The following is a 25678-nucleotide window of genomic DNA, read 5'->3' as shown; positions in this document are numbered from 1 at the left end:
TTGGAAGCAAATTGAAAAGTTACTTAGACCTGAAATGCGTGAAGGAAATAGGATGAATTAAGGCCAGTAGAATAGAAAATGCAAATAGCTTATATTCAGGCAGATCCAGAAAGCATTTACTCCTTTATTTGAAAATTACTGGGCTCTGTGTTAATTCCTTGTGTGGTTTTAGCTAGTCTCTAAAGAAGCCCTGAAATACTCTTGTTTTGTTCTAGATTCCAATCATAATCATCTATTGAAATCTCCCTTGTTCTTTAGAGTTATACAGCCTTTTAAAAATAGTTAAAAGGACACTTCTAAAAAAAATAAGCACATGGATAGGCAGTATCAGAGGAGTGCCACAAAGATCATCAGAGGGATGGAGCACCTCTCCTACAAAGACTGACTGAGGGAGCTGGGCTTGTTCAGCCTGGAGAAGAGAAGGCTCTGGAGAGACCTCACTGCAGCCTTCTAGTACCCGGAGGGGTAAAAAGGAGGGAGATGGACTTTTTATACAGGCATGTGGTGACAGGACAAAGGACACTGGTTTTAGACTGAAAGAGGGCAGATTGAGATTAGATACAGGAAGAAATTCTTTTCTGTGAGGTGGTGAGGCACTGGCATAGGTTGCCCAAGTAAGTTGTGGATGCTCCATCCCTGGAAATGTTCAAAGCCAGGTTGGATGGTGCCCTGAGCAACCTGGACTAGTCAAAGGTGACCCTGCCTATTGCAGGGAGGTTGGAACTAGATGATTTTTTTAAGGTCACTTCCAACCCTTAACATTCTATGATTCTGTAAAATTTTTAATGGAAAAATAGGTCAAGCTCTTTCAAATTAAAAAATTAACTAGAAACACCCTTATTATGGTTGACCTGAAATATATAAATGCTATACAGTGATAATATAATCTTTACTACTGAATGTTAGTTGTAGGGGAGGGTATACTGAAATCAAGTTGTTCTAGTTTTTTAATTTGTATTTTGAAGTGATGCAAAACTAGTTTTCAGTGAAACAGGAGAGTGATATCGTCTCTATTTAGTAGGAAGTTTATAGGTAGAATCTGTGAAGAACACCTCTACAAAAAATAGCTTCACATTTGGAAAGCCACAGACAAAAATTAGTAGTTAAATTAGTAAAATTAGTAGTTTAGGAAGCCAGTAGTTTTCATACTAGTAGGAGATACTCACAGTTGTTAATTTAGCTTGTTACATGTGAACTAACCAGTGTTCCATTGCTTGTGAGTTGGCTTGTTTGAGAGACTAAGGAAAAATACAAATATTATTTCCCACCCACAGACCTTGTAGTTCTTTCATCTCCAAGGAAAAGAGTTCTACTCATTTCTCTAATTATTAAGTCCAGTAACCTAACTTGATACATGTATGTTCTAAAAACAACTTATAGCTGGGAAAGCATAAGGAAAAGCAGCTGTTGCATATTGCCAAATAAATTTTACTGGCATCCTTAAGGCATGTCAGGTGTTATTTTTGTAGCTCTAATTTATGTAATAAATATTAGTAATAGTATGCTTGTTAGATTGTCTTGGGCCATCTCCATACTGGTTTTCTTTCATTTTTCATCTTCTCTGTCAATTCTGTTCTTTTATTGCAAATTACTGCTATTCCTTTGTGTACTCTTCAGCATCTGCTTTCCTCATGTTTCATCTTGTGTCAGTCCTCTATTTTAGTATTTCCTTCAATTGCTTGTTTCATATTCTAATGCACATGTACGTATTTCTACTCTCTGGCTGCCACCAAGTAAAAGACAATGTCCAGTTCTAACATAACTTTCAAAATGCCTGTACTGAGCCCAAAAGGCAGAGAACAGATTTGGTTCCTCCTATTCCTGGTTGAAATACATTCCTTTTTCCATTATTTAGGGAATAATTTTGACAAAAAGCAGATGTTTCTCACTCGCTGTAGAAATTCCAGCACTCTCCCAGCTATAGTCCCTGTTTCTGGATCGATCTTTGGCGGAAGGGTTGATGTATCTTTAAAAGCAGGCAGCTTAAAGGAGGGTTCCTCCCAGTATCTACTGTCTGCAGAAAGAATAAGAAACTCCTTTTTTCCAGGCTTGTTCTGTCACTGCACTTCTGCACATCTCTCTCCCACCCCACTGGTGTTGTGATGAAACTGCATTGCTGATGCTGTGCAGTTCTCCTGGCTGGCTTATGGAGAGGAAGGGTGATTTCACTGTCCTACCCTATCTTCCAGGATTTTGACTCAGTAGATAGTGTGTGCTTTGGTGTGTTATTGAAGTTATTCTAAGCAACACTGTTGTGGAATAGTTACAGGTTGTCACAGTCTTTGTTTCATCAGAGTCCTAGTAGGCTGAAAACTTGGAAGTCTTAACTTTGATGATGAAAGGATGATTTGTAGGTTCATGGAGACATTGCAATTGTTTTATATGCATAAATTGGCCACTATGACTGCTGGCATAAGAGGTGCTAGGGCCCCTGCCTCACCCTCCAAAAATAAATGTAGAAATGCCAATATTATTTAATAGGAAGGCTCATGTTTGTTTCAGAAGTCAAACAGGATTGATTGAAAATGTGCACATGCTTCTTGTGTATCTATATTGCATGTTACACTTCTGAACGGTTTTCTTGGCAAAGGCAGTCCTGCTCATTTAGATGAACACAGGATAAAATTGTAACAGATCAGGTGGTATGAAATGCTTTGATTACATTGTGGTGTAGACAGGTTTATAAGCTTGTAGTTTTAATTCCAGCTGCAAGGTGAAGTGGTCATAAATGTTTAAAGTTAGACCTTTGTTAGTTATAGGGGTATATGTATGTATTTTATTAGTTCCATTTCCATTTGCAACTCTGTATGGGTTGTCACTGCACGTCCTGTACAGTTGTCAGTGCAGGTTCTGAATAGTCATAAAATGTCTATGACTGGTCGAGTGAAGAGGTTACACTATTGGCAATGCTTTCTAATGCTAATGCCAGAGAGAGAAAGAAAGGGGAAAAGGGGGGGAGTTTCTTCCTCCACAGAAGGCTCCAGATCAGACCATCACTCCAGGTCATGATTGGTGGACACAACTGATCGGTCATTTGAAGGTGGGAAGGAATGATTGGTCCAGAAGAACTCTTGCTAAGGACCAGTAAAACCCTAGAGAATGAGCCAATCACATCAAGGATCCTAAATCCACCAATCAAGGAAAGAACAGAGGATATAAAAAGAGACTGATGGCCTGGGAGAGGTCCTTTTCTCTGAGGGGTAGTGTTTCCTAAAGCGGGGAGGGCCTGTATCGTATTATACGTACCTTAGTGCTCTGGCTTGTCGTAAAGAGTTAGGGACTAGCCCAGCTTTTTTGTTGTTCCAGTGGTTATTTTGTTTTGATAAACGATTGGCCATTTTTTTAACCAATACTGGATCTACAGCCTTGTTTGTAACAAAATGAGATGATGAGTCAATCAAAAGGAAAAGCAGTAATGGGAAATAGTGTTTTCCTGCATTGTTGTTAAATTATAACAGCTACCTTGGTGGTATTTCTTTAAAGACCTCTCAAAGTTTGTTGCAAATTATCCTGTAAATGTTTCCCCTTCCCTTCCATCCTCTTTGAGTCCTGGTTTTCTTCAGATTAAATATGTCATGTAGGGAAGTTGAGGCAGGGCAAACTCCAGGGGTAATGGAAAAGTTTGTTCGACTTTTGAAAATAGCTCTGCATGTTCATGCTCTGGCAGAGCATAAAACAAAGAAACGCAGCCTGCTGTGTAAGAGTACCTGTGTCAGATGTGTCTGTATGGCTTTGGCATCAGCTTTCTTTTCCGAAGGAAAGCAAGAGCTATTTTGCTTTAGGCAGACACAGTTTCTGTATAGGTATTATAGGTATTCTGACATACCTATTTAGTTTGCAGGTACTAATGGCAATACCCAGCTGCCCTGGTTCCTCTTGACTTACAGCTACCTCTCCAGAGCCTCCTGAAGAGATGGAAAGATGGTCATGGCTTGCCTTACTTTGTTCTTTCCCTTTTTATCCACTCCTCAACATCTTTGTTTACTGTGCAAGTAGTCTCTCCTCTGCCCTGCAATGGGCTTCTTGGCTGGAGTCAGCCCTCCCATTTACTGCTGGACAGGTGAGTTGTGTTCTGCTCTGACCCCTTGCATCGCCCCCTCACAGAACTTCCTTTTCCCTGACTTTTTTGGTAGGGAAGTTTTAGCTTTGTAAGGTGGTCTTTGGCTTTCATCAGTGATGACCCTTACCAGCCTACTCTTCTGTTTACAGATTTTTCAGTCTGAGTGATTCCCATGCTTACTTTTAACCTAAAGTAGAAATTACTGGTTCTGTTACTAGAAGATAGTTAAGGAGACAACAGAAGACTAAACTCATAGCTGCTTGAAGAGTTACTGGAAGTCTGTCGTGTCTGTCCTTTAAATAGCCTCAGTAACTGGCGGATGAAAACATGTTTTTAATTTAAACACTATGTTCCAAGTCCCTGAAGTTACTTCATGCCTAAATAGATTCGTGTTACAACTTATTTTCATAGAACGTGGAAAGAGCAAAGTTCTTTCACTACTAAAGTTCTGGTTCTGCCAGTGCATTTTCTGTTCCCATGAGAAGTGTCTTTAGTACGTCGTGAAGACTGACCTAGTGCACAGTGGTACAAAGCCTAGCTGGAGGGTGGTAACAAGTCGTCTGTGCCAGTGGTCGATACCGGTCAGAATCTTCATTGATGACCTTGGTGATGGGGCAGAGTGTACCCTCAGCTAGTTTGCTGGTGATATGCCAGAGGGCTGTGCAGCCATTCAAAAGGGCTGTTTATGAATTTATCCCTTAAAACTTTTAAAATAATTCTGGGACCTCTGACATACGATTTTTTAAGTCTTCTCACCGTGATGTAGTAGTGATTCGATCAGTCATGCATAGAGAGCTAATGTAATCACAGCCCATCTTAGGGAGGATTCAGTTAGAATTGTAGGGTGTGGGACTTCTTTGATTTTGTTGTTGTTTGTTTGGTGGTTTGGTTTGGGTGTTTTTTCAGAAAGCAGTTTACCTTGCTCTTTGTTCTTCAGCTTTGCAGGATTAAAACACAAGTAATCAAGAATGTTTCTTAAAACAGCAGTCCAAATGGAACTCTGAGAAGTCTAGTGCCCTTCCTTCCTGTTCGTATCATGCTTGGGGTCAATTCTATTTCAGATGGGTGATAGACATTGTGTACCTTGTAAAGGATTGCATACCTGCTGTGCTTTTGTCTTTAAGCTTGTGATCCACTGAGTCCTGGTGCTTCTGTTATGCCACCTCAGGGATTGGTTCCCCAGATGGTCAGTGTAGAAAACTTTTGCAAATTCTTGAATCTCTAGATGGAAAATTAAGTCATCAGTGGCTTATAATTCTTTGCAGTTGCTTAGGGACTTCTAAAGTCGCTTTCAGTAAGATTTGTGTAGATTGTCTTCTGGGCCAGATAAGGAAATACTTCTCAGAGTTTTATGTCAACACTGCTATGCTGGAGCTGTACACTGAAAGAGTTGTCGATATCTTCCAGAAGAATAACTTGAAAACGTTTAGCTGTGAGCTTTTGTAGAACTCCAGTTGGTCCTCATGCCCTTTTTCAGTACATTAGCATTAGTGTTGCTCTCCATAGTAGAACTAAGCCTAATGGAAAGCTATAAAATTAACTTTTCTAAATTGCCAAAATACTGTCTTGACGTTTCAGTATGGCATAGGAAACACTTACTTATGTTTGTTTCCCTTATCTCCTTTCTTCTCCACCACAGAACTCCGCTATGCAACTGTGTACTGGAATAGAGCTGCAAAAATACTTCAGGTCAAGAATACACTGGACAGGAGTGGAGATGCTTATGGCTTCTACAACAACAGTCTGCAGACAACAGGCTGGGGAGTCCTGGAGATCAGAGCAGGCTATGGCACTCAGACATTACGCAATGAAGATATTATGTATGTTGCTGGCTTCTTGGAAGGCTATCTCACGGCTCCGTAAGTACCTCAGGAAGCAACTCAGTTTGTGACACTTCCAGTGGATTTCTGTACTTGTGAGGTTTTTTTTTTTTTGAGGCTTTCATTGCCCTAAGTTCCTTACAGTTTAAACTGATGATACATTTTGCAGCTGTGTGTTGTTCTTTTAATTAGTATCAGGTACAAAGTATAGCTTCTTCGTTACAGGATCAGGATATGCCCTCCCCTTCTCATCCTGCAGGATCTTCCAACACCTTGGTGAGATCGATGGGTACTGTATCTGTATTACTGGTTAAGTAATGTAATCACAAAATAACATAAGTGTAAGGAAGTGCATAAGGAGTAGCAAAAATTGTGGTTATTTCCCCAGCCTGTAGTTAGGTGACTGATCAGACAGTTGAGAGCAGATCAGGCAGGGACAAATGTTGCTAGCAAGGTCTGCAGGGCTTCCTTACGGATGTTTTTCAGCAGATACTGTCAGGAAACTGCCGGGGAGCAGATACTGAAACTTAACAGCATGGGGAGTTGTCTTGGCCAACTTGAAAAAAAATAAAATATACACTATAGGCCTGAAGGCAGACAGGGGTGTGTCTAGAAGGGTTAATGTTCTCCTGAAAGCCCTGAGGGTCTGAGCCTTTCCCACAGTGCCCATCTATGAAAAGTGACAGAATTTTGTACTTGTTTCAAATCCAGTGCAGGGTTGTTTTTTTTTTTTTTTAATAAAACAAACAGAAAAATCCATAACCCCAAACAATAGCCAACAAAAAAAAATGAACCGAACTTTGTTCATTCCGTGGCTATGTTGGAAGACAGAATGGCACTATGAAATACTCACTGATAGCAAATGACAGTGCTAGGTTGGACTTGATGATCTTAAGGGTCTTTTCCAACCTAAGAGATTCCATGATTCTCTATAGCTGGTGATACAGCTAAGAACATGACATATGGCTTGTTGTTGAACAAGCTCCATCTTTTGTTCTATCAGCATAGTCATAGGAGAAGAAAACTTCCAAAATTCTGATGCTGGGATATTGTGGAGGCCCTTGAGCCTTTAAGGGGAACTTCCAGGGCAATGCCCTGGAAGAATCTACCACAGGCTTCAAAAATGCCACATCGTTTAGGGTAGGGAGGAAGGTTTCCCCCATGGTGCTCTTCAGCACTATGTTTATCTACCTCAGTTTTGCTTTTCTCGTTGGCCTGTTGGTCTTGCCCACCTCTACTGTTCATATATGTCCCTGGTTTGCGAGGTTTCTCCTTTCCCTGTGTCCCCATTGGTTGTGGTATCACTAATGGTCTGCCCTCATGTCCTATAGGTCATTGCCCTTTGCCCTGCCCTCAGACCCTTGTGCCCACAGACCATTGGCTTCTGACCCCATACTTAACCCTAGGCATTGTGTTGATCTGGGTTTTTCTGTCCCTGGAACCCTTCAGCGGGAGTCTGCAAAATAAACTTCGCTAGAATGTTATACAGGAGACCCTTCCTGCCTTTCTTCACTGACTTATCAGTGGTGTGTCTGAGTGTGGACTTGAGTGACTGCCTGTGTGCCCACCCAAGCGGCTTCTTGTGAAGAGATGTGTTTCTGGGAGAGGTAATGGCAACCACCATCCATCTCCACGCTGCTACAGGACATAGCCAGGAGAAGTTTGAGATGGTGCTGTAACTTGACTTTTTGGCTTCACCAACTTTGCTTTCAGAACACTGAAATAAATACCCATAGGCTGTGTTGCACAGGCCAGCAAGGGAAGGTTGTCTGTTGAACATTTGTCAGATACGGCTGCTGGACAAGATTATATTCCTTTAATTAGTAAGATATTTTAAGATCAGTTAATATTTATGGATAGTTCTCTGAGCAAATGATAATGTGACTCTCTAGTATGTTTTGCTGGAAGTGTATAAAGAAAATTCAATACAATAATATTTGTCAATAACAAAACACTTATGAGAGAGTGAAGGAGTCCTGAAGTTCATAGTATACAACCTGTACTCCAGACAGGAAATGCAATTAAGTTAATGAGAAATCTGTTGTTGGATTATTTGGTGTGAGAGGTTACTACCTTGCACTATTCCCTTAGTTTATGTAAACTATCCCTGAATCTGGGGAATGCTAGCATTACATTTAGGATATTATTAAAATTGGGTATTGTTCAACAGGTTTTTCTTAAGGCTTTACCTAGATGTGTAAATCAGTAGGTGATTAGGCTTGGATTTTATCATACTACAGGTAGCCCAGTCTATTACCCAATTAGATGGCAAGTAGTGCTGTAGTAGGAAACAACTACACACTCATACCCTGTTCCTCTTCTGCCTCCACAACAGTTTTATGTGTCTCCTGGGTTTGAAACAAACTTAAGTATGCATCTGTTCCTTTTAATGTAGTTTGAATGTGAAACAGCAGGGGTTTATCTGCTGTCTTATTCTAGGCTAAGTTTTAGAGGAAGGAGGTTTTCTCCCTTTTTTTTTCCTTTTTTTTTTTTTTTTTCCATGTGTGTTAGGTGAAGATACACAGAAGTGAAGTTACCCAAGTTATTCTGCTCAAGGCTTTTGCCTTCTGTGTGTCATGTGCTTACTTAGGTTGGTTCTATGCCCTGGCTGGTGTTACTGTAGGGCTGACAGCTCCAGCACTGAGTGGCTCTTGGTAAAGAAGTGGATATAACAGAACTAGTAATGAACAGAAGTGAAGCAGAGGGTTTGTATTGTGGAAAAGTATGGCTTGAGACTTTGGCTTTTAAGCAAAATGGGAAATTCAGCCGCTTGAAAGGAGATTAAGTGCAAGAGTGGGTTAAGATGCAAAACCAGAAGTAGCCAAAGCCTGTCTTTTCTGGGGAGACCTTTTGAGAAAATCCACCAAGAAATCCCAACAAGTGCAAAATCTGAAAATGCTTGCTGTCAATAAAATGAGTATCAAATATTATAGATACTGTCTGAGTTTAATTTTTTTGGCTATTTCTTTGCCCCATTGTCCATGTGTAACTGCAGTATAAGTGTATTTCTCACTAGGTGTTAGAAGTTTTTTTCTCTAAAGTTGTGTAAAGCTATTTTGAATAAAGAAGATTTCTCCAGAAGCTAGGAATACCTTTTGAAAATGTTTCAGGTATGAAAACTGGTAAGGAGCAGAGATGAAATAGTGAGGTACTTGACCCTTGATAACACAGAGAAACTATTACTTCAGGTTTTAGCTGCATGACCTCTTTGGGTTTTTATTTGGCAAACTGCAACTTAATGAATCCTTTTATAGACAGTGTTTGTAATTTCCTAAATTGCAGGAGAAATGAGAATTCCCTGAGTCTGCAGATATTAAGATTGCACTCATAACTCCGTTTCTCCCTCATCTTGCCTAGAAATTCAGAGAATCCTAATTAACATGCAGGTAGATGTTTTGTCTATGGGACAGTTAAACAAGTCTTTGAAAGCAAAACTGGGAAACAGCCTTTCTCAATCAGTAACTCTATTCCCATCAGACTGCCTGGCCCATTTAGCCTGTCTTATGAAACTCTAGCACCATCACAACTTTCCTTAGAGAAGGTGTCTCTAAACACTCTCGTTCTACTTTTGCACACGTTAGTGCCCACAGCTCAAGCTTCCCTTTTAGTTCCTGGTAAGAGCAAGGGAGAGTGTAGGTACATGTTTAGCTTGGGGGAAGGCTTTACTTGCATTGTCAGCTACTTAGCTGCTGCAGTGAAGGCCCTTAAGTGACTTACCTGTACAAGAACCTCAGGTGGCTGAGGTACAGCCTTCCAATGTGAAGACATTGGATGTGCTTGGTAATTAAGAGCTTTTTAGTACGTGGCTGCTTTTAGTCTGAACAACTCCAAGGTCTCCAGCTGTCTTGCATCCATATGTAGTGAAGACTCCATGAAGCAGACCCAGGGTGGCTCTTTGCAGAAATCCTAGAAGTCCTACTAGGAAGAGCTCTGATGTGATGCATTGATAGGAAGGAAATGTTGGTGCCTGAACCTGTGTTGAAGTACAGTAAAAGTTCTTGATAACCTTGGTCATTAAAAAAAAAAAAAATCAATTCCAGGAATTGTCTGTCCTCTGTTAGCAAATAAGAGTGAAAGCCATTAAAGAAGGTGTTTTCAGTCACATGATTCTGACCTAACCCGGTCTCTACATCAGTCATGACAGCTTAAAAATAGTACTGCTGTCAAATCTGCCTTGTGTTGCATAACCTTTGAGTGTAAAATAGAGAGTGGAGCTGATGGTTGAGTCTGGAAGCCTGATCATTTGTCCTGGCCCAGGGCAGTGGTTAGGCCAGTATCTTAGCTGGATTTTATCTTCCTCATCTGGCTCTAATCCCTAAATGGTCATCTGCCAGATGGACCAACTTGCGCTATTTGGTCCTCTTTAGTGACACGAGAGTTCTGATTTCTAGTATGGAATATGTTATACTCTAGTTCCCTTTCTAAAATTACTTGGGATTTTTATTTGCAAAGTTCTCAGTGAATATGCAGGGGTGGAGAATAGTGATCTGTTTCTCCAATTTTCTTGCCGTCTTCTGGAAGTAGGTTACGATATTTTATGTAGTCTTGTGTTACATGGGAGACGGGAAACTCTAGAACTAAAATTGTTGCTGGAGCTGCAGTCTTGTGAAAAATGTAATGGTGCAAAGCTGTTGAATGCTCTCCTCTTGTCCCAGCATCTCCCTTCCACAACCTAATTCAAACTACAAAAGAAACCTAATCACATTTTTGCTGGATTAGTGTTCTGCCTGAATGTGTGAGACAATTAGATTTGATAGTCAGAATGGTGCCAGAGCTGAGATAAGAAGCAGCAGGATCATGCTATCAAGGTTATGCAATTGTCTGGGGTTGGGGCAAGGGACATAAAGAGGGGAGAAGGTCAGTGGATGATTCTCTAGTCATCAGCAAACTGTTCAATCATCTCTGTCTATATTCTCTAACTATGCCCTGAGGGAAATTGGGAAGAGCTCCTGTCTGCATCCCTCCCAGAGAAAGCTGCCCTCCTAAGTTTTACTACAGAAATTCTGCCCTGCTGGCATGTACTTTCCTTGAGACTGGTATCTGTTTCTCAGTACTGTTTTCTTTCTCTCAGCACTTGGTAGGAGATAAATGTTCTGATGATGGATGTAATTCTATCTCTATCAACTCCAGACCTCAGCAAAATAATTGTCTCCTGATATGTTTTTTTTAATTTAATCAGTGATTGAAAAAAAATGTTGGTTAAGTTGGACTCACATTTAGAGAAATGTTGACGTTTTATTTTGGCTTGGATCAGACAGTTATTTTTCAGCTAAAATGGAAGGGTGACTTTAGTTCTGGGCTCTTGAGCATTTTTTTTGACAGTTGATTTCATCTTGAAGGACTTCACTTCAAGAAAACAAACAAAAAAGCTCTAACCAACCAAGCAATAAGACCCTTTCAACTTTTGTTTTTAATAGTTAATGTGGATAAAACCGCTAACTGAATTCAACAGCAGAAAAAATCACAAGAATTTTGGTCTCCATAAAGCTGAATCTATTTAGGGCTGTCATGAGTGGGAGTTTCTGTGGTGACATGTAGGATCATCTTATACACGCTTAAAAATGGAGGTACTTAGCTTAAACAGAAAGGAACATGGTTACTGACAAGTAAGACCTGCAAGATATCATGCTGAAATTCTCTCCCTGAAGAGTGAAATTAACTGAATCAGCAAATTATATTACCTTTGCCTCTGTGGGTTGGTATTTTTGTTTGTTTGTTTGTTTGTTTGTTTGGTTTTTTTTAATTTTGAATAGAATAACTCTCCAGAAAACTATTTTTGTTGTGCTTAAATTAATGTGCTAATGCTTTCAAGATGCTTCTGGCCTACAAATATAAATATTCCCTGAATGTGCAGTTTTGCTATGAAGTAGTTCAATCTCATTCTTGTTTATCTTCTTTCCATTGTGCAGCAGTTTGAGCAGGCATTGGCAGTGATTTATTTTAAGTCACATTTTAACAATCTTTTTGTGTTACTTTTGCTATTTGTCATGCACTGGAGTGTTTTCTGTGAGTAGGAAAAACTTACTTTGTGGACTGTGTTGCTTGTCTGTCAAGGCATGTTGATTAACTGTTGGTAAACAGAAGATGCAAAGGAATAATTCCTGTCACTTTTGTTCTTTCAGGCAAATGTATGACCATGCTGCAAATATGTATCCACAACTAATTAAGACTCCCACCATTCGAAGTGGAGTTCAGAATTTTATGGCGTATGTATTTATTTGCTAAAAATAAATGAGTCAAGACTTGGGATTGGAGGATGACAGAATTTTCAGCCTTTTTTTATTCTCTTCCTTATGAGCTGAGGAAGATATATGCTTCTTTTCCCTCTGGTTCAATGCCATTTTTATTAAAAGAAATTCTAAATATACATGAAGAAGTGCATATACCCTTCCCTAATTCTGATTCTTTCAAAGAAATGTTTAAAACCATTGCTGCCAAAGGGTGGGGAAAATGTCAATGAATTCTGAAGGTCATTCTAGTAAAATTCCTTCTTTGTAAAGCTGATATTTTCAATGTCACACTGAACAGTGGTCTCCTGGCACGTTAATCTTTTTAGCATTGTGGATCCTCTCCTCCTTCTGTTAGGTTTGTATTTTATTCTACCACTAATGTAAATTCTATTCTAATCACAGAAGTCCTGATTTACTTTTCTCTTTAGCTGTAAAAATCAAAAGTATTTCTGCTCGAATAATGCAGCTACACTGGTGGGGAAACTACAAGTAGGAGTAGAACCAGGCCAGGTACTGGGAAACTCAGCTGTAACTACCAATTACTTTAATCTCCTTAGACTTGTGAGTTTTTCCATTAGAAATACTGGTGTGAAATGGTCACTTTTGGGGACTATTTTTTTCCACCTTTGCCTTGTCTTGCCCTTTCCATAAGGGGTTGAATATCTGACTGTTATTGGTGTGCATATATAAAGCTGATTAGTTTTAGCTTATCCAAAATATAGAACAGATAATCTTAGTGCTCCCTTGCTGTCATTTTTCAGCATTGCTGTGCTCCTCCTTGTGAGAAAAATGGGATAGCTACCATATCAATGTGTATGTGTTTTTTCCTAGAACGACACAGCATAGCAGCTGTATTCCCCAGGATGCTTTGGGAAAGGGGGGCAATACTGGGTGGCCTTGTATTGTTTTTCTATTGCCTCTGTCCTCAACTCCTGCATCACTGCTTTACTTTACAGCAGTTTTGCAATATGGGTTGCTGTGTTGTCTTGGAAGTTCTTAGCCCTAAATGCTCTGACCATATCCCTATTTCACTGGACATGCTTCTTGCATCTTGTTATTTCTAGAAAGCTAACTCTTGTTGGTTTTCTCACCCATACACTGTTGGAAGAGTTTGCTTCCTTTTCAGGTTTGTCCTCTCTATTTTGCTACTTTACATGGTGCTGGATGGATAGATACAGGAGTATGGAAGAGGCCAGCATCTGATTCTCATTTCCTGTCATTCTTTTGTGGCTCTCTGTGCACAGCAAAAGAAAGAATTCTAAGAGATCCTTAAAATGTTGGTGGCTCTTGCCCTAGGGTCTGCTCACCTTGTGTTGCTTCATGCTCTAAACCTCAGTGATTTGGCTCTTGACTGGATCTGGCACAGTCTCCCACATGTTACTCAGAGAAGCATAGACATGGTTCTCAGGCAACATTTGAGCGCCCAGCAGAAAGCCTTCATTGCACTTGGACCTGAGGAGAGGAAGAGGCTCTTCAAATGTCAGTCTATTTTTATTCTTAAATAGACATTTGAAAGGGAATGGTTCATCTGACCTATCAAATCCTTTACTGACTAGATGTGCTATAGCAAAGTCCCCCATAAACACGGAATCTAACTCCTCCTTTGACGCTAAAACTGATAGAGCACACGGTTGTAGGGTGTTTTGCTTAAGTCTGAACATTTACACTTGGAGGATGTAATGTTTATATCTGCAGGATTTCCAGAGCATGATTTACTTCAAATCTGTAGTAAGACTGGACCATCTGGGTCATAATGTATATATCCCTTCCCTCCATTATCAATTATACTCTAAAAAAATCCCGAGAAAACCCCAACCTGTTTGTTCCTCTGCAGGAAACAAGATCAATGGACAAGACAACAAATCAGAAATAATAAGGATGACCCATTTTGGAGGCATGCTGGCTATATTATTGCACAGTTGGATGGTCTGTACATGGGAGCCCTGGAGTGGGCTAAACTACATAAACAAACAGTAAGACTCCTGCAGCTGTTTTTCAGTAGCTGGGGCTGGGATGTCAGTGGGCAAACATGGGAGAAGGGGATCTGCTTTTTAAAAAAACCAAAAGTAGGATACTTACTGGCAAGTATTCATTCTGCATACCATTCTGCAAAATCTTTGGCTGTGGCTGTTCAGTGTAGATAGTGTGACTGAGCACTCAGGCCATTTAACCACAGTTTCTTCTCAAAGGGCTTGGAGCCCTGGGCACTGTGTGGTGATTAGGTTGGGGGTGGCTTTTGTATCCATGTGAATGCTGGAAGGACAGGCACTTCACTAAAGTGCTTGTTGCTGTCACTTTACAATTGTTATTAAGCAAATGACCCTTTAGATACAAAGGGTACCTGCAACTGCATGAATTAAATCTTTCATTCTTGTTTCCAAGCATTAGATTTCAAATCCTAAAAGCCTTTCTGTCTTAGAGTATGTTTTACTTTACTAAATGACTTCTATTTTTCTGTCTTCTAAGTCTCAAAAATATATAGTTACAAAAAATGTGGTCTGTGTTGTGGCAGGTCAGATGGGATAGATTTTAGAGTTTTGTTGGGTGGTGGTTTAGGTTTTTTTGTGTGTGTTTTTTCTTTTTTTTTTTTTTTTAATTTCAATTAGAATTGTATTCCAGATCATCAGCTTGTATGTAATACCAGAATTCCTTTAACTCCAGTAGAGATATGGCAATTATAATGCTGTCCTAAAGTCTAAGATCTAATAGGTTTTTCAGGGAGGAAGGACTTGAGTAATTGTAGTTGACCTTCTTACCAAGGGCAATCATATGAAGAATTTTGAGAAGTTGGGAGTCCTGAAATGTAAACAATTGCATTTTAGTAAAATGTACATCTTTCTTGCAGAAAAGTCACTCTGGGAGCTTTCATGAATGGGGAGCCAGCTCAAACTGGAAAAAAAAAAGGCTTTTGTAATAATAATCCATTGTGAGGGACCTGAGTTTGTAGAGGAAAACAGTAGAAACCTTGGCTTTCTAGGAAAAGAACACATTAATATCCTTTTGTAACTCCTGTATCTGAAGAGCCCTGTCAAGCTCATCAGGTTTGGGGATTTTTTTTTGCTGCCTCAGAATCTTTTAGATTCATGTGAGGGGAAGGGAAAAGTGCTGGTTTGTGTCTTAGTTAGGTCTTTGTAATAGGCATGTTCTACCTGCAAAGTGTGTTCCCTGATGCTTGCTTATTTAACTATGCATTTGATACTAAAAAGCACTGACCTCTGAAGTGTTTGAATAATTTTTATCCTCTTTTTAGAGATCTCACCAGCGTGTCTATATAAAAATGGTGCATTTAGTGAAAGTTCAGTTGTGTGGTTCAGGCTGAAATATTCCTCCATTCTTGAATTATGTGCAGGAAATATATTTTTTTCTTTTCCCAAATATGCTTGCAGCAGTTGATGGGATTTATTTTGACTCTTTTCCATGCCAATCACAATTTTAGCTTTGGATTATCAGTTATGTTGAGATGCATATACTTTTATTCAAAGCAAAAATGTTCAGTGTGTGTTTTTTTGTTACTTGAAATGTGCTGCTGTTTTCTCTTTGCCACAGCCAGTAAGTTAACATCAGTCCTTGTCTCTGAGTACGTTTTGGACAGCTGCTCTTGCAGCTAGGTCCTTGGTTTTCCTTGGCATCAAAGTGACACCTGGCAGTTCTGTAAAAGTACAGGAAGTTCATTTTGTTGGATACCATGATACTTTTCAAGTACTATTGAGAGATTAGGCTACCACTGTATGTACATATTTACTGCTGTTAGGATCTCCTTCAGGAAACAGCTTGAGGGCTGTTGCTCTGAGCTTACATGGGCAATAAAAACAGGTGCAGATGCAAAGCTCCTGGCTTGTATTCTAGCTTTGGCACATCCATTTATCTGAGAATCAATTCAGCTTCTGTAAACTGTTGGCACTTAAAAGCCCCAACTAAACTCACAAACCAACATAACGAGCAAAACCACCACCACTATCTTCCTTATTCCTTGTGATTAAAGAAATCTGCCATCCAAAATGCAAACAAATTCACCCAGTAGATGATTTTTTTTCTTACTTTTAAGTATTGTACTTTGCTTCAATTAACCCAATTGATTTGATTTTGTTTGGACAACTCCAGTAATAAGTACTTTTGTGTTACTCAATTCTCAAAATAAAGCAATCAAAGAAGCTTCATACTGAAAATCTCTAACAAATTCTGCGTGTCTTTAAAAGCAAAACTCATTCCTATTGCATGTTTTCCTTAGTGCTTTGAAAGTCTCTTTTTACCTCTTTAGTATATACTGTTTTGTTTCATTAATAAAAGAAAATCCTTTTCGTGTGTTTATTGTGTTTGTATTATCATCATCAGGAACAGGTTTATCTTTTGATCTCTAGTAGTTCAGTCGTTTGGATTCAGGGTGATAATGAACATCAGAAATATTTAAAATACCTCTAGTGTGAATTGTGGCATTTTTCTTTTCCTTTTTTTACCCATACTCAAACGAAACAAAAGAAACCCCCTAAACCCCAAACAAAACCAAGCCAAATGTGAGAGGTTTTTTTGTTGCCTGATGTTCTCATGTCCTACTTGCTGTTGGGAAAGCTGTGTGTACTTCTGAATTCCACACATTATTCTTTATATGTAGAGGACAATTGTTCCCACTGTTTTAAGCTTAAAATAAGAATAAATGCTGTAGAAGAAAGGCTAGGAAGCTCTTCCCCTTAACTCCCAAAATACCAGAGACATGAGAAAGAAGGGGAGGAAGAGATGGGTTTCAAGGTTCTTATGTTTCCCTGCACCATGAATGATCATACATAGACAAGATGCTCTTGTGAGCACTGAGAAGTTATTTGGTTGACACCAATAGGCTAAAAGAGATTAAGGGAATGAAGAAAAGGAACTGTGTTTATAAAGTCTGTGAATTATAACACTGAGCACTGGGCAAAGTTGTATAGAACTATTTCCTTTTCAGGAGAATGGAAACAAGCTGTTTCATATCTAATCTGCTTTCAATTTTTAAATTCTGTTTTCTGGTACTATGCATGGTAGTTTGACGCCACAGCCATATACTTCTTAAGTGACAGTTGGGTTTCATGCACACGAGTAACTCTGAAATGTTCTGTTTTTCTGCTCTCCCCTAAATTTCAGATCTGCTTTACTTGAATATTGTAGAGGCATTGTCTGCCACAGATAGCTGAGCCTTACTGCAGAAAGAAAATTTGGGCTTTGAATGGTTTGACAGTAGCACTAGTAAATATTTTTTTATTCTTTATGAAGGAAATGCTTTGTATCGTATTGTTCTAAACTTTGGGTTTTTCATTGCATGGAGTCTGTCCTCCTGAGGACTATTTTAGGTAGGTGCTTCCATTAAGACCTGCATGAAAGCAATGTACATTGTAAAATTCTGTATTTTGAATTTGATATTTACAGGTATCATTAAGAGTGATGTTAAAATTTGAATACATCTTTATGTTAAAGTGTGACATTATTCCATCTGGTTTAGCTACATTTTATATCCAGTAAACAGACCCAACCCTTTTGTCAAGACAATTTCTGAGGGAGGGGCACTCAAATAACATAAAGCCTTTTCATCTGTCTAATGCTCTACCAACCCTGTGATTAATCTTGGGCTTGTCTACATATTACTCTTGAATAAGGAGGTGTCAGAGTTTTAAATACTAGAATGACTCCAGGATAGCCCTCTGTTTGTACTTCCTTATTTTGTACTCACAGTACTCGGGTATGGAGAAGTTACTGGAAAACCGCTGTTATAGAATAACTTGCCTATTTTAATGTCCCGTGTAAACAAGCCTTTAGGGCTGGTTCTCTCCTTTCTGCTGCCCTTTGTAAGTTTACTTCTCACTTCCTTGCATGTGTAACTCAAACTGAAATTGATTTTTTGTTTTGCTGTTCAGGACAGCATGCTAGAGGAGCCACACATTCTAGAAAAGGACTTTTGATGTGGCTTTACCACCTCTCTGCTTGTCAGTTTAGTTCATTCAGTCTTCTTCAGGATCTAAGTGATGTACATAAGGAGTTTTTCTGACATTGCTGTGTGAGATGGGAGAAGGTGATTACAAAAAATTGTAATACGCCCTATATTGCACATTTGTTATAATGCAGTTTTTTGGGTCAAATTCTTGCTAGTGGGCACTAGCAAGATTAAGTCCTCATAGAGAAGATTTCTCCATATATCCTGGAAATCAGCTGTAGTTTTTCCAAAACTGGGGCTCTCAGCCTTGTTGTGGCAGATGCTTCAGACCAGTTCTAAAATTCTCAGATTGGGCCTGCAATGCAGATTCCCATGTCTTCTGTTTGAATGCATTGTTTTACTGAGACTCCAGAGAAGCACAGTGTTTATGTGGTGTCACATCAGACAGTCTTAAACACAAAACCAGGTTTATTCAAGGAGAATAATGAATTTTTGGAAATAAACTGGAACAAAATTTGCTTGGCCCTCAAAAGGGGAATGAAAACAGAACCGTAGGGAGTGCTTAACAACCTAGTCCCTCTTTTGCATCTCTGATATTTTGGTTGGCTTTGGCAGCTGGCAGCCAAATCTCACCCAGTGCCTTAGGAATTTGCATAACCTGTGCTCTGAGTTGGTCTTTCCTCCTGCTCTCTGGGCACCTTTCTGTGCCTATTGTTCTGAAAACTTCATTGCTTGGCACTCTTGTTCTAATTTGAATGGACTTCCTAGTATTTACAGAGGTTTTGATTTGGAGTGATGGTAAGAAAGCACCGAAATGTGAAACTTTAAAATACACAGGCAATTCTGACTGATGCTGTAGCAGTATCAATGTAGCTACCTGTAGATATTGCAGTGAAAGCATGTTTTATGAAGGAGAATATGGAGTGGTAGCAAATGGATATCAAGTACAATTAAAATGTCTTGGGGCTGGATGAGCAATCTCATGCAAGCCAGTTTGCTCCCTTCCTGGTGGTACTGTACAATGATGCCTATGTGAATCAGACATTGGAAAATGGCTTTTACTTATTGTGTGGTGGGTTTTCAGTGCAGCTGCATGGGGGAAAATGGTGCTTAAACAGTGCCAAGTTTCTCTATATGGATTTCAATGAAATAGAAGTTGTGACTGGTTTGTAACTGATTCATACCTCTAAGTTGCTTAAGACTATCCAAAGACATGTCTCTTGATGTTGCTCCCTCTTTAGATCCTTACAACAAAAATATGATCTAAAGCAATGTAACATACATGAAAATTTGTTTTGGATTTCTTCCTCAAACTATAGCTGCTGTTGGGGCCTTCTGCCATTAATGGTTTTAGTCGTCAGGATGGTTTATTTCTCTCCCATGTAAGCATTGTGGGAAGGTTTAATTCCTTCCCTTGGGATACATGGACTGGAGTGTACGTTATTTCTGGTTTTCCTGTTGGTTGTTTTTCTGCCAAAGCAGCAGATGGATAACACAGAATTCAACCTTCTGAATAAAGATAAATGGATTTGACGCTGTTTAATTTTTCCTTGTCCCCCTTTCCTGGGATTTGTAGACAGGTCAGCTATATGGTTTAGTAACAGTGATTTATATTGCAGATAATGTGTTTCTTTGCTATATGATTATGAGGCATTATAAAATTACTATTCACAGCCCTACAGTGATGTGTGTTCTGACTTCTTTTCCTTCAGCCTTGCCTTAATGAAAGGCATGGTGAAAGCAAGAACAGGAAAGATCTAGAAAATGGTATTTGAAGGTTGAGGTTAAACCACTATTAAGCTCTTATTTTTGAAGAGGCAAAGTAAGAGGAGGTTTAAAGAGCGTGTTGCACAACCAGCTGTGTGTAGTTAATCCTGGCTAGCTCCAACCATAAGGAGTTTTCTAAAGCACATAGCGGAGTTCCTTTTGACTGACTTTCCTTTTTCAGCTAGTTTAATTGGTATTGTTAAAATTGTTTCCCTCATTTGTTCCTTCCTCCTCAGTCCTGAGGATTTCCTAAATTGCAGTGTTTATAAAAATTCAGGAGCTCCCAAGAGCATTAGTATAAGACTCTTCAAAGACATCTAGATAAACAAAATAACGTAAATTTTACCTTAGTATATCCATAACAGCTGATAACATACCAAGACTGATTGGTATGCTGCTTGCAAACACATGCCAAGGTTTCTTGAGTTCATCTTCCTTTTTGCCCCAGAAATCATAGCCCTGGTAATGCCACTACAAGGGCCAGATCCTGAAAGTTTCCTCAGTTCCTGGTGCCATACTGAGTGTGAGCATCTGGGCCTTGTCAGTAGGCCTTTCATAGACCATAGAAGAGCTTCCTTCAGGAGCAAAAGATAAATTCTCACCACTGAAGCTGTCTTGATGGTTTACTGTCTCAAGGTGTTTTTTGTCGTTTTCTCCTTTATTCAGCCACTGAGCAAGTTTGATGTCCAGTTTCTGAATGCAGTTGGAGACCTGTTGGACCTTATTCCTGCATTATTTGACTATTCTGCACGGGGTGGACAATGCAACGTGGATCCAGGAGGCCATGGGAGATACCAGTGGGACATGGGACACTGCTCTGCACTGATCAAGGTGAGCACCAGAACTTAATCTCCAGTGACTGTGTTGATTTGCAGTGTCAGGAGTCTGCATTCTGGAGTCTGCCCTGTTCATGTTGCACATGCATAAAGAGACTTCTGTCAATGATCAAGATGCATTTATGCATTGTCATTTGTGCCTGCAAAGGATTCTGAGTCCAGTTTTTCTCACTTGTGTTCAAGGGGACGGAAAAGACCAAACCAAAACCACTGAGGTGGATGGAGAAAAGCTGCTAGAATTACTAGGGAATGAGGATCTACCAGGGAGAGGAAACTGGACGAGAATAACTCATTTCACCTAGAGAAGTGAAGTCTGAAAAGGGGTATTGTGAATGACTACAAATATATTGGGCAAATAGGCAGGGAAAAAGGAAAAGGATTATTTAAACTAAAGGACAGTGCTAGCATAAAAACAAATGGGTGCAAGTGGCTGATATTTTCTGTTAATAGTGATACCTTTGAATGGCTTTCCAGTAGGAGTGATGACAGAAAAAAACCCCACATTTTTAAGATAAGTGACTGATGCATCATGGTGGCAATTACCTTTTTCAGTTAAAATTATTAAGGATATTTAATCAGCATCTGGACACTCAATGTATCAGAGAGAAACAATATTCACCTTAAATTGCGAAAGATTAACTGAGGCATTTGCCTACAGCAAGAGGTTTCTGAGCTAACAACAAATCGTAGAACCAGGGAAATATTTTGAAGATATGTATTATCAATATATATATTTACCTTTTCAAATTGAATTTACTTGCATTTGCTTCTGTACTTCACTTCAAAGTGAACCAGAGGTATTCTCACAGAAAACAGCATGTTTTAAATTAATGTTGGATATGTTTGCAAAGATCTGATCTGAAGGTGTGAATAGAAATACTCAAAATGAAACTGGGGGAAAAAACATACCATGTGATGCAGGTATCCCAAATAACCCCAAGGTGTTTTATTTTGAAAACAACACATGGGCAAGAATTGTTTCTAGAGGTTTCAGAAGTCCATTTAGTACACAGCTATAAGCACAAGAATCTGCTTTTTCTTCAACAATGCAATTAATTAAACTACTTAAAACAAGTAATTCTTCCAGTTTCTGTCGAGTAGAAAGGATGCAGAATATTGTGGCATCTGAGATTATTCATCTTTCTGCTTCTGTTTTCCAGGTTCTACCAGGATATGAGAATATATATTTTGCCCATTCCAGCTGGTTTACTTATGCAGCCACACTGAGAATATATAAGCATTGGAACTTCAATATAGTTGATCCATACACCAGCACCAGCCGTGTCTCATTCAGCAGTTACCCAGGTAAAGTCAAGAAAACCAAAACAATGTAGGTATTCAATTTGGCATGAACCACCTTATTACCTTGTAGCTGTCCTGGCTGTGGAAAGGATGGTAACTCAAAAAGCACTGACTTCAATCTACCTTAGAACTTTCAGCCACCAAGAGGACAGAATGGCAGCTTGAATTTTCTGTCTTGAACATGACATTGTTGTCATTGTCTGTAGCTGTTGATTAATCACCTTCAGTGCTCTGAATAGTACTGGTTAAATATTCTACCTCTGGCACAAACATGCTGCTTTGAATTCTGCTTGTGCAGTTTGCAGTCATCTAAAGTACTGAACTCCTCACTATGTCTACAGCATTCACATGTTTGGTAACAACAATTTTGAGCACTTCTGTTTACCACTGTGACATGACTCCTGCTGTAAATGGGATTATGACTGAGTATCAAACACTTGCTGTTTGAAAGTATATCAGCTTCTTTGATGCTGTGTTCAGAAGCCTTCAGTAGTTTTGTTGTTGGTTTTCTTTTTTTTTCCTTTCCCCTCACATCTTCGTCTTCCAGCTTCTCTATAAGCTGTTGCAGAGGGGAGTATTTTTTAATGATTCTTTGGTGTGTTAGTAATATAGCCAGCCAAAATATTTAGAGTCTCATCTGGGAAGATTAGGCCAAATGTTAGATATTGCCAGCAAGTAATGTTTGAGTAGCAAAATATGTAGTCTTGCTACAGAATAGCATCAAGAAATGGGAATGTGAAAAACCAAAGCAAATCTATAACTCCCTCTTAGAGCTGACATTGCATAAATTTTTAGAGGTGAAATTTCAAGTTAAAAAATACCCAAACAGTCAAAAATCTTCAGAAAACATTTTAAATGATGTAAGTACCATAGGGAGACTATCTCATTCTCATGAATTTTTGTTGGTTGATGATTTCAAAATGTGCTTTTTTGAGTTATGGTGCCTTACTGTAAGGGCTGGGGCTCCTGAGACTAAGACTGGGATAATGTTTTGAAAAGCAGTTGCATTAATTTCACATTGAAAACATGCCTTTTTCTGTGGGGATCTGACCCTTCTCAGTGACCCTCCTCAGAAATGCAGTGTTTTCTGACAACTGAGATTTTTAATTTGAGGAAGGAATAGAGGTAGTCTTAATGTCTCTTAGTGTACAGCCTTTCAAGAGCTTGGGTTTTCTGTGATTGCCTTTGAGGAATTTCACTCCCTTGTTGCAAGGAATTTTGCCAAGCCTGTGTAATTTGGTTGAAAGCAAAGGTTTCTGAGCTCTGTTCATCATGCGAATGTTCATAAAGTTACTCTGACTCATATTTCTCAGCTGAAATACTGATGATAGCACTACCCTTGACAAGGATGTGGCTCCGTTTAGCAACTGTTGTATGCTGCATTATGCTGCAGGTTCCAAACTGGGGATCAAGATCAGCCACACAGAGCATTTTTAATTTTATTTTTAGTGAGTGTCTGTGGTGATGTCTTTCAGTTGTCCCTTTTGTGGATTCTTTGTATAAGGAAATACAAATATTCTGTTTTCATGAGACTGATAAAGCATGGTGTGTGACAGGATACCTGAAAATCAGCTACTGCTTTGTGGAAATGGTTGGGATCTGTTCATTGGTTCAAAATCCCAGTGTGCCTCCCTGAGAGTGTTGAGGTCTACAGAGATGGCTTGTTTTAAAGCCTCCTATTGCCATGTGGACTCTTGACACAGTGATGTGGGAAGGTGTTCTTCTGCCAACAAAACTGAGTGAGAACTGTTGCAAAGCACAGTTCCCATGGCTACAGTGAAGTTCGAGAGGTCTGTGGCACGCGAAGTGTGCTCGCTGGCTGCCTGATTACAGGGTGCTATCACAAGCTCTAGACAAGCATGGTCCATTGACTGCAGCAAATTGCATTAGCTGTGGGTGTAGTTCACAGACTTGCTGTTTTTCATGGGATGAGTAAGCACTGGCCTAGAAATGCTCCAGGGACATCACGTAGGAAGGAGGCAGCTGCCAAATTCCTCTGCTCCATGTAATGATGAGAGATATTTTCAGAGCATCTGACTCTGGAATCTGCAGCTCCTGGCCATGGCTCAACTTGACAATTGTAATGTCTCCCTGTTTTTAGTTCTGCTTCTAGTCTCTGTTCTGATAGATAGTAAAAACCAGTAAGAAAGCCCAACCTAGTAATCTCTCCTGAAAAGTAACATGATCCTATGGACATATTAACTATTAAATTCTGGAGGAAACAGAGAGCATTAAAGAACAGGTGCCCTTCCAGACCCTCAGTGTCACTTAACTGAGTTATTCAAAGATTGTATGTCATCCATTAAGATTAGATATAAAGTAAAACTATGCTGCTGTCCAAAAGCTGTATCAGAAAATTTTAAGGGGTCATTTGTCTTCTGAGAAGGAATGTACCAAATCCATGATTTCTCCTGGGGTCACAGAGTAAAATTATCCATAATATTTTTTTTCATTTATTGAATTTCAAAAGACAGGCTACTAGATTGCAAAAATTAGTATTTGCTGTAACTCAGTTTAGAGGTTCTGAGGCTATTGACTAACCATAATTTTTGTTAGGGTGAGCATTGTGGTACAGCTGAAGGGCCGTGCACTTCTTTGCTCATGTTGTGAGTGAGCAGGTAGGAGGACAGGCAGGAGTTACAGAGTCCATCCCAGGTTCCCCAGCAGTTATCAGTGTTCTGCCACCAAGTTCAAATGTCCCTTGTTAACAGCATACCTTCTCTTAGCTGCTTTCTCCCCTTCAGAGCAGCAGTAGTCCTGCAGAGGCACAGTCAAGTGGGAATTAATGGCAGTTGTAAGATGTGGTTTTGCGGAATGATTTCTTCACTTGCTGCTCATTTCCACACTAACTCACTTTAGTCTTCACTTGAACTCTGCTCATAGTCTTCATCTGCAGAGCTGCACGTAAGACAGTTCTGTGAACCTTTGGAAAGGAGGAATGTCTCTGAACTGAAAGCTTGAGCTTCATTGCCTTCTTCAAGCTCTGGACATGAGTACTTCTGTGGCTGGTGAATCAATGCACAGCAGAGAGAACTGAAATTATACAGAGAATCTTACTGTTCCGTACAAATGTTGAATGAAGCTGTGCTCATTTGAGAGAATAAAAAAGTGATGATAGAGACAAGGTAGGTTCTATGTTTTGCACCACATATCTAGTGGTGGATCAGACAGGAACCTGTACCACTTCTCCCTCTGTGCCCCTTTCCCCCCACCTCCAGTCACCTTTACACTGCCCATTGAGGCTTTCAAGGAAATGAGCCAAACTAACTGATAAGATTTGTGGTTTTCTTTGGATAGCAGGGAGGTTGCAGCTTCCAGGGTTTTCATCCATTTGGATGGACCTTTTATGAACTCCATTTAAGAATAGGAATGTGCCATTTTGACCAAGTACTCTGGTTTGGATAGTGAACTACCTTCTCTGTGCTGAGCCACACTCTTTTAAAGTATGTTAATTTGATTTTAGTAGTTTAAACAAAACAGTTGAAGAAGAGTTGAAGAATTTTACTTCTACTTTTCCTCCTCTGGTCCATTACTGGGACCTTTCTTGGTAGAGCTAGGCGGTGATATGGGAGCAGAGAGGTACTTTGTATCTGTTGCTCTGAAGTAATCCAGAGTTAGTGCAGCATAATCTTTCCCCACTGCTTGAGGAAGAGCTGGGAGGAACAAACCATGGAAAAGGTGGTAGCCTTTGTTCTCAGGAATACCTTGCTCATGAGGTATTGCCAGACCATTTCCAGCTTCTCTGCTTCCTCCAGCATCTGTTTAAA

At 39.6% G+C, this 25678-nt stretch overlaps 1 protein-coding gene across 2 annotated transcripts in view; it reads left to right on the top strand.

Moving 5' to 3' along the window:
• The window catches only part of PLBD1 (phospholipase B domain containing 1), a 38067-nt gene that overhangs the window by 1619 nt on the left and 10770 nt on the right, over positions 1-25678 (top strand). The window contains exons 1-6 of one of the 2 annotated variants that reach the window (XM_066183553.1): positions 3990-4060; positions 5700-5919; positions 12003-12086; positions 13945-14083; positions 20440-20604; positions 21770-21914. In XM_066183553.1, the coding sequence (XP_066039650.1) occupies positions 4015-4060; positions 5700-5919; positions 12003-12086; positions 13945-14083; positions 20440-20604; positions 21770-21914 (799 nt within the window). In that variant the 5' untranslated portion in view covers positions 3990-4014. Of the gene's footprint in view, positions 1-3989; positions 4061-5699; positions 5920-12002; positions 12087-13944; positions 14084-20439; positions 20605-21769; positions 21915-25678 lie in introns of those variants that run through there. The other variant, XM_066183551.1, reaches the window with a different exon arrangement.

The sequence above is a fragment of the Chamaea fasciata genome, unplaced genomic scaffold, assembly GCF_029207755.1.
Source record: "Chamaea fasciata isolate MVZ Bird 193981 ecotype frontalis unplaced genomic scaffold, bChaFas1.0.hap1 SCAF_5, whole genome shotgun sequence".
Lineage (NCBI taxonomy): Eukaryota > Metazoa > Chordata > Aves > Passeriformes > Sylviidae > Chamaea > Chamaea fasciata.
This window is presented reverse-complemented; position numbering and strand designations above follow the sequence as displayed.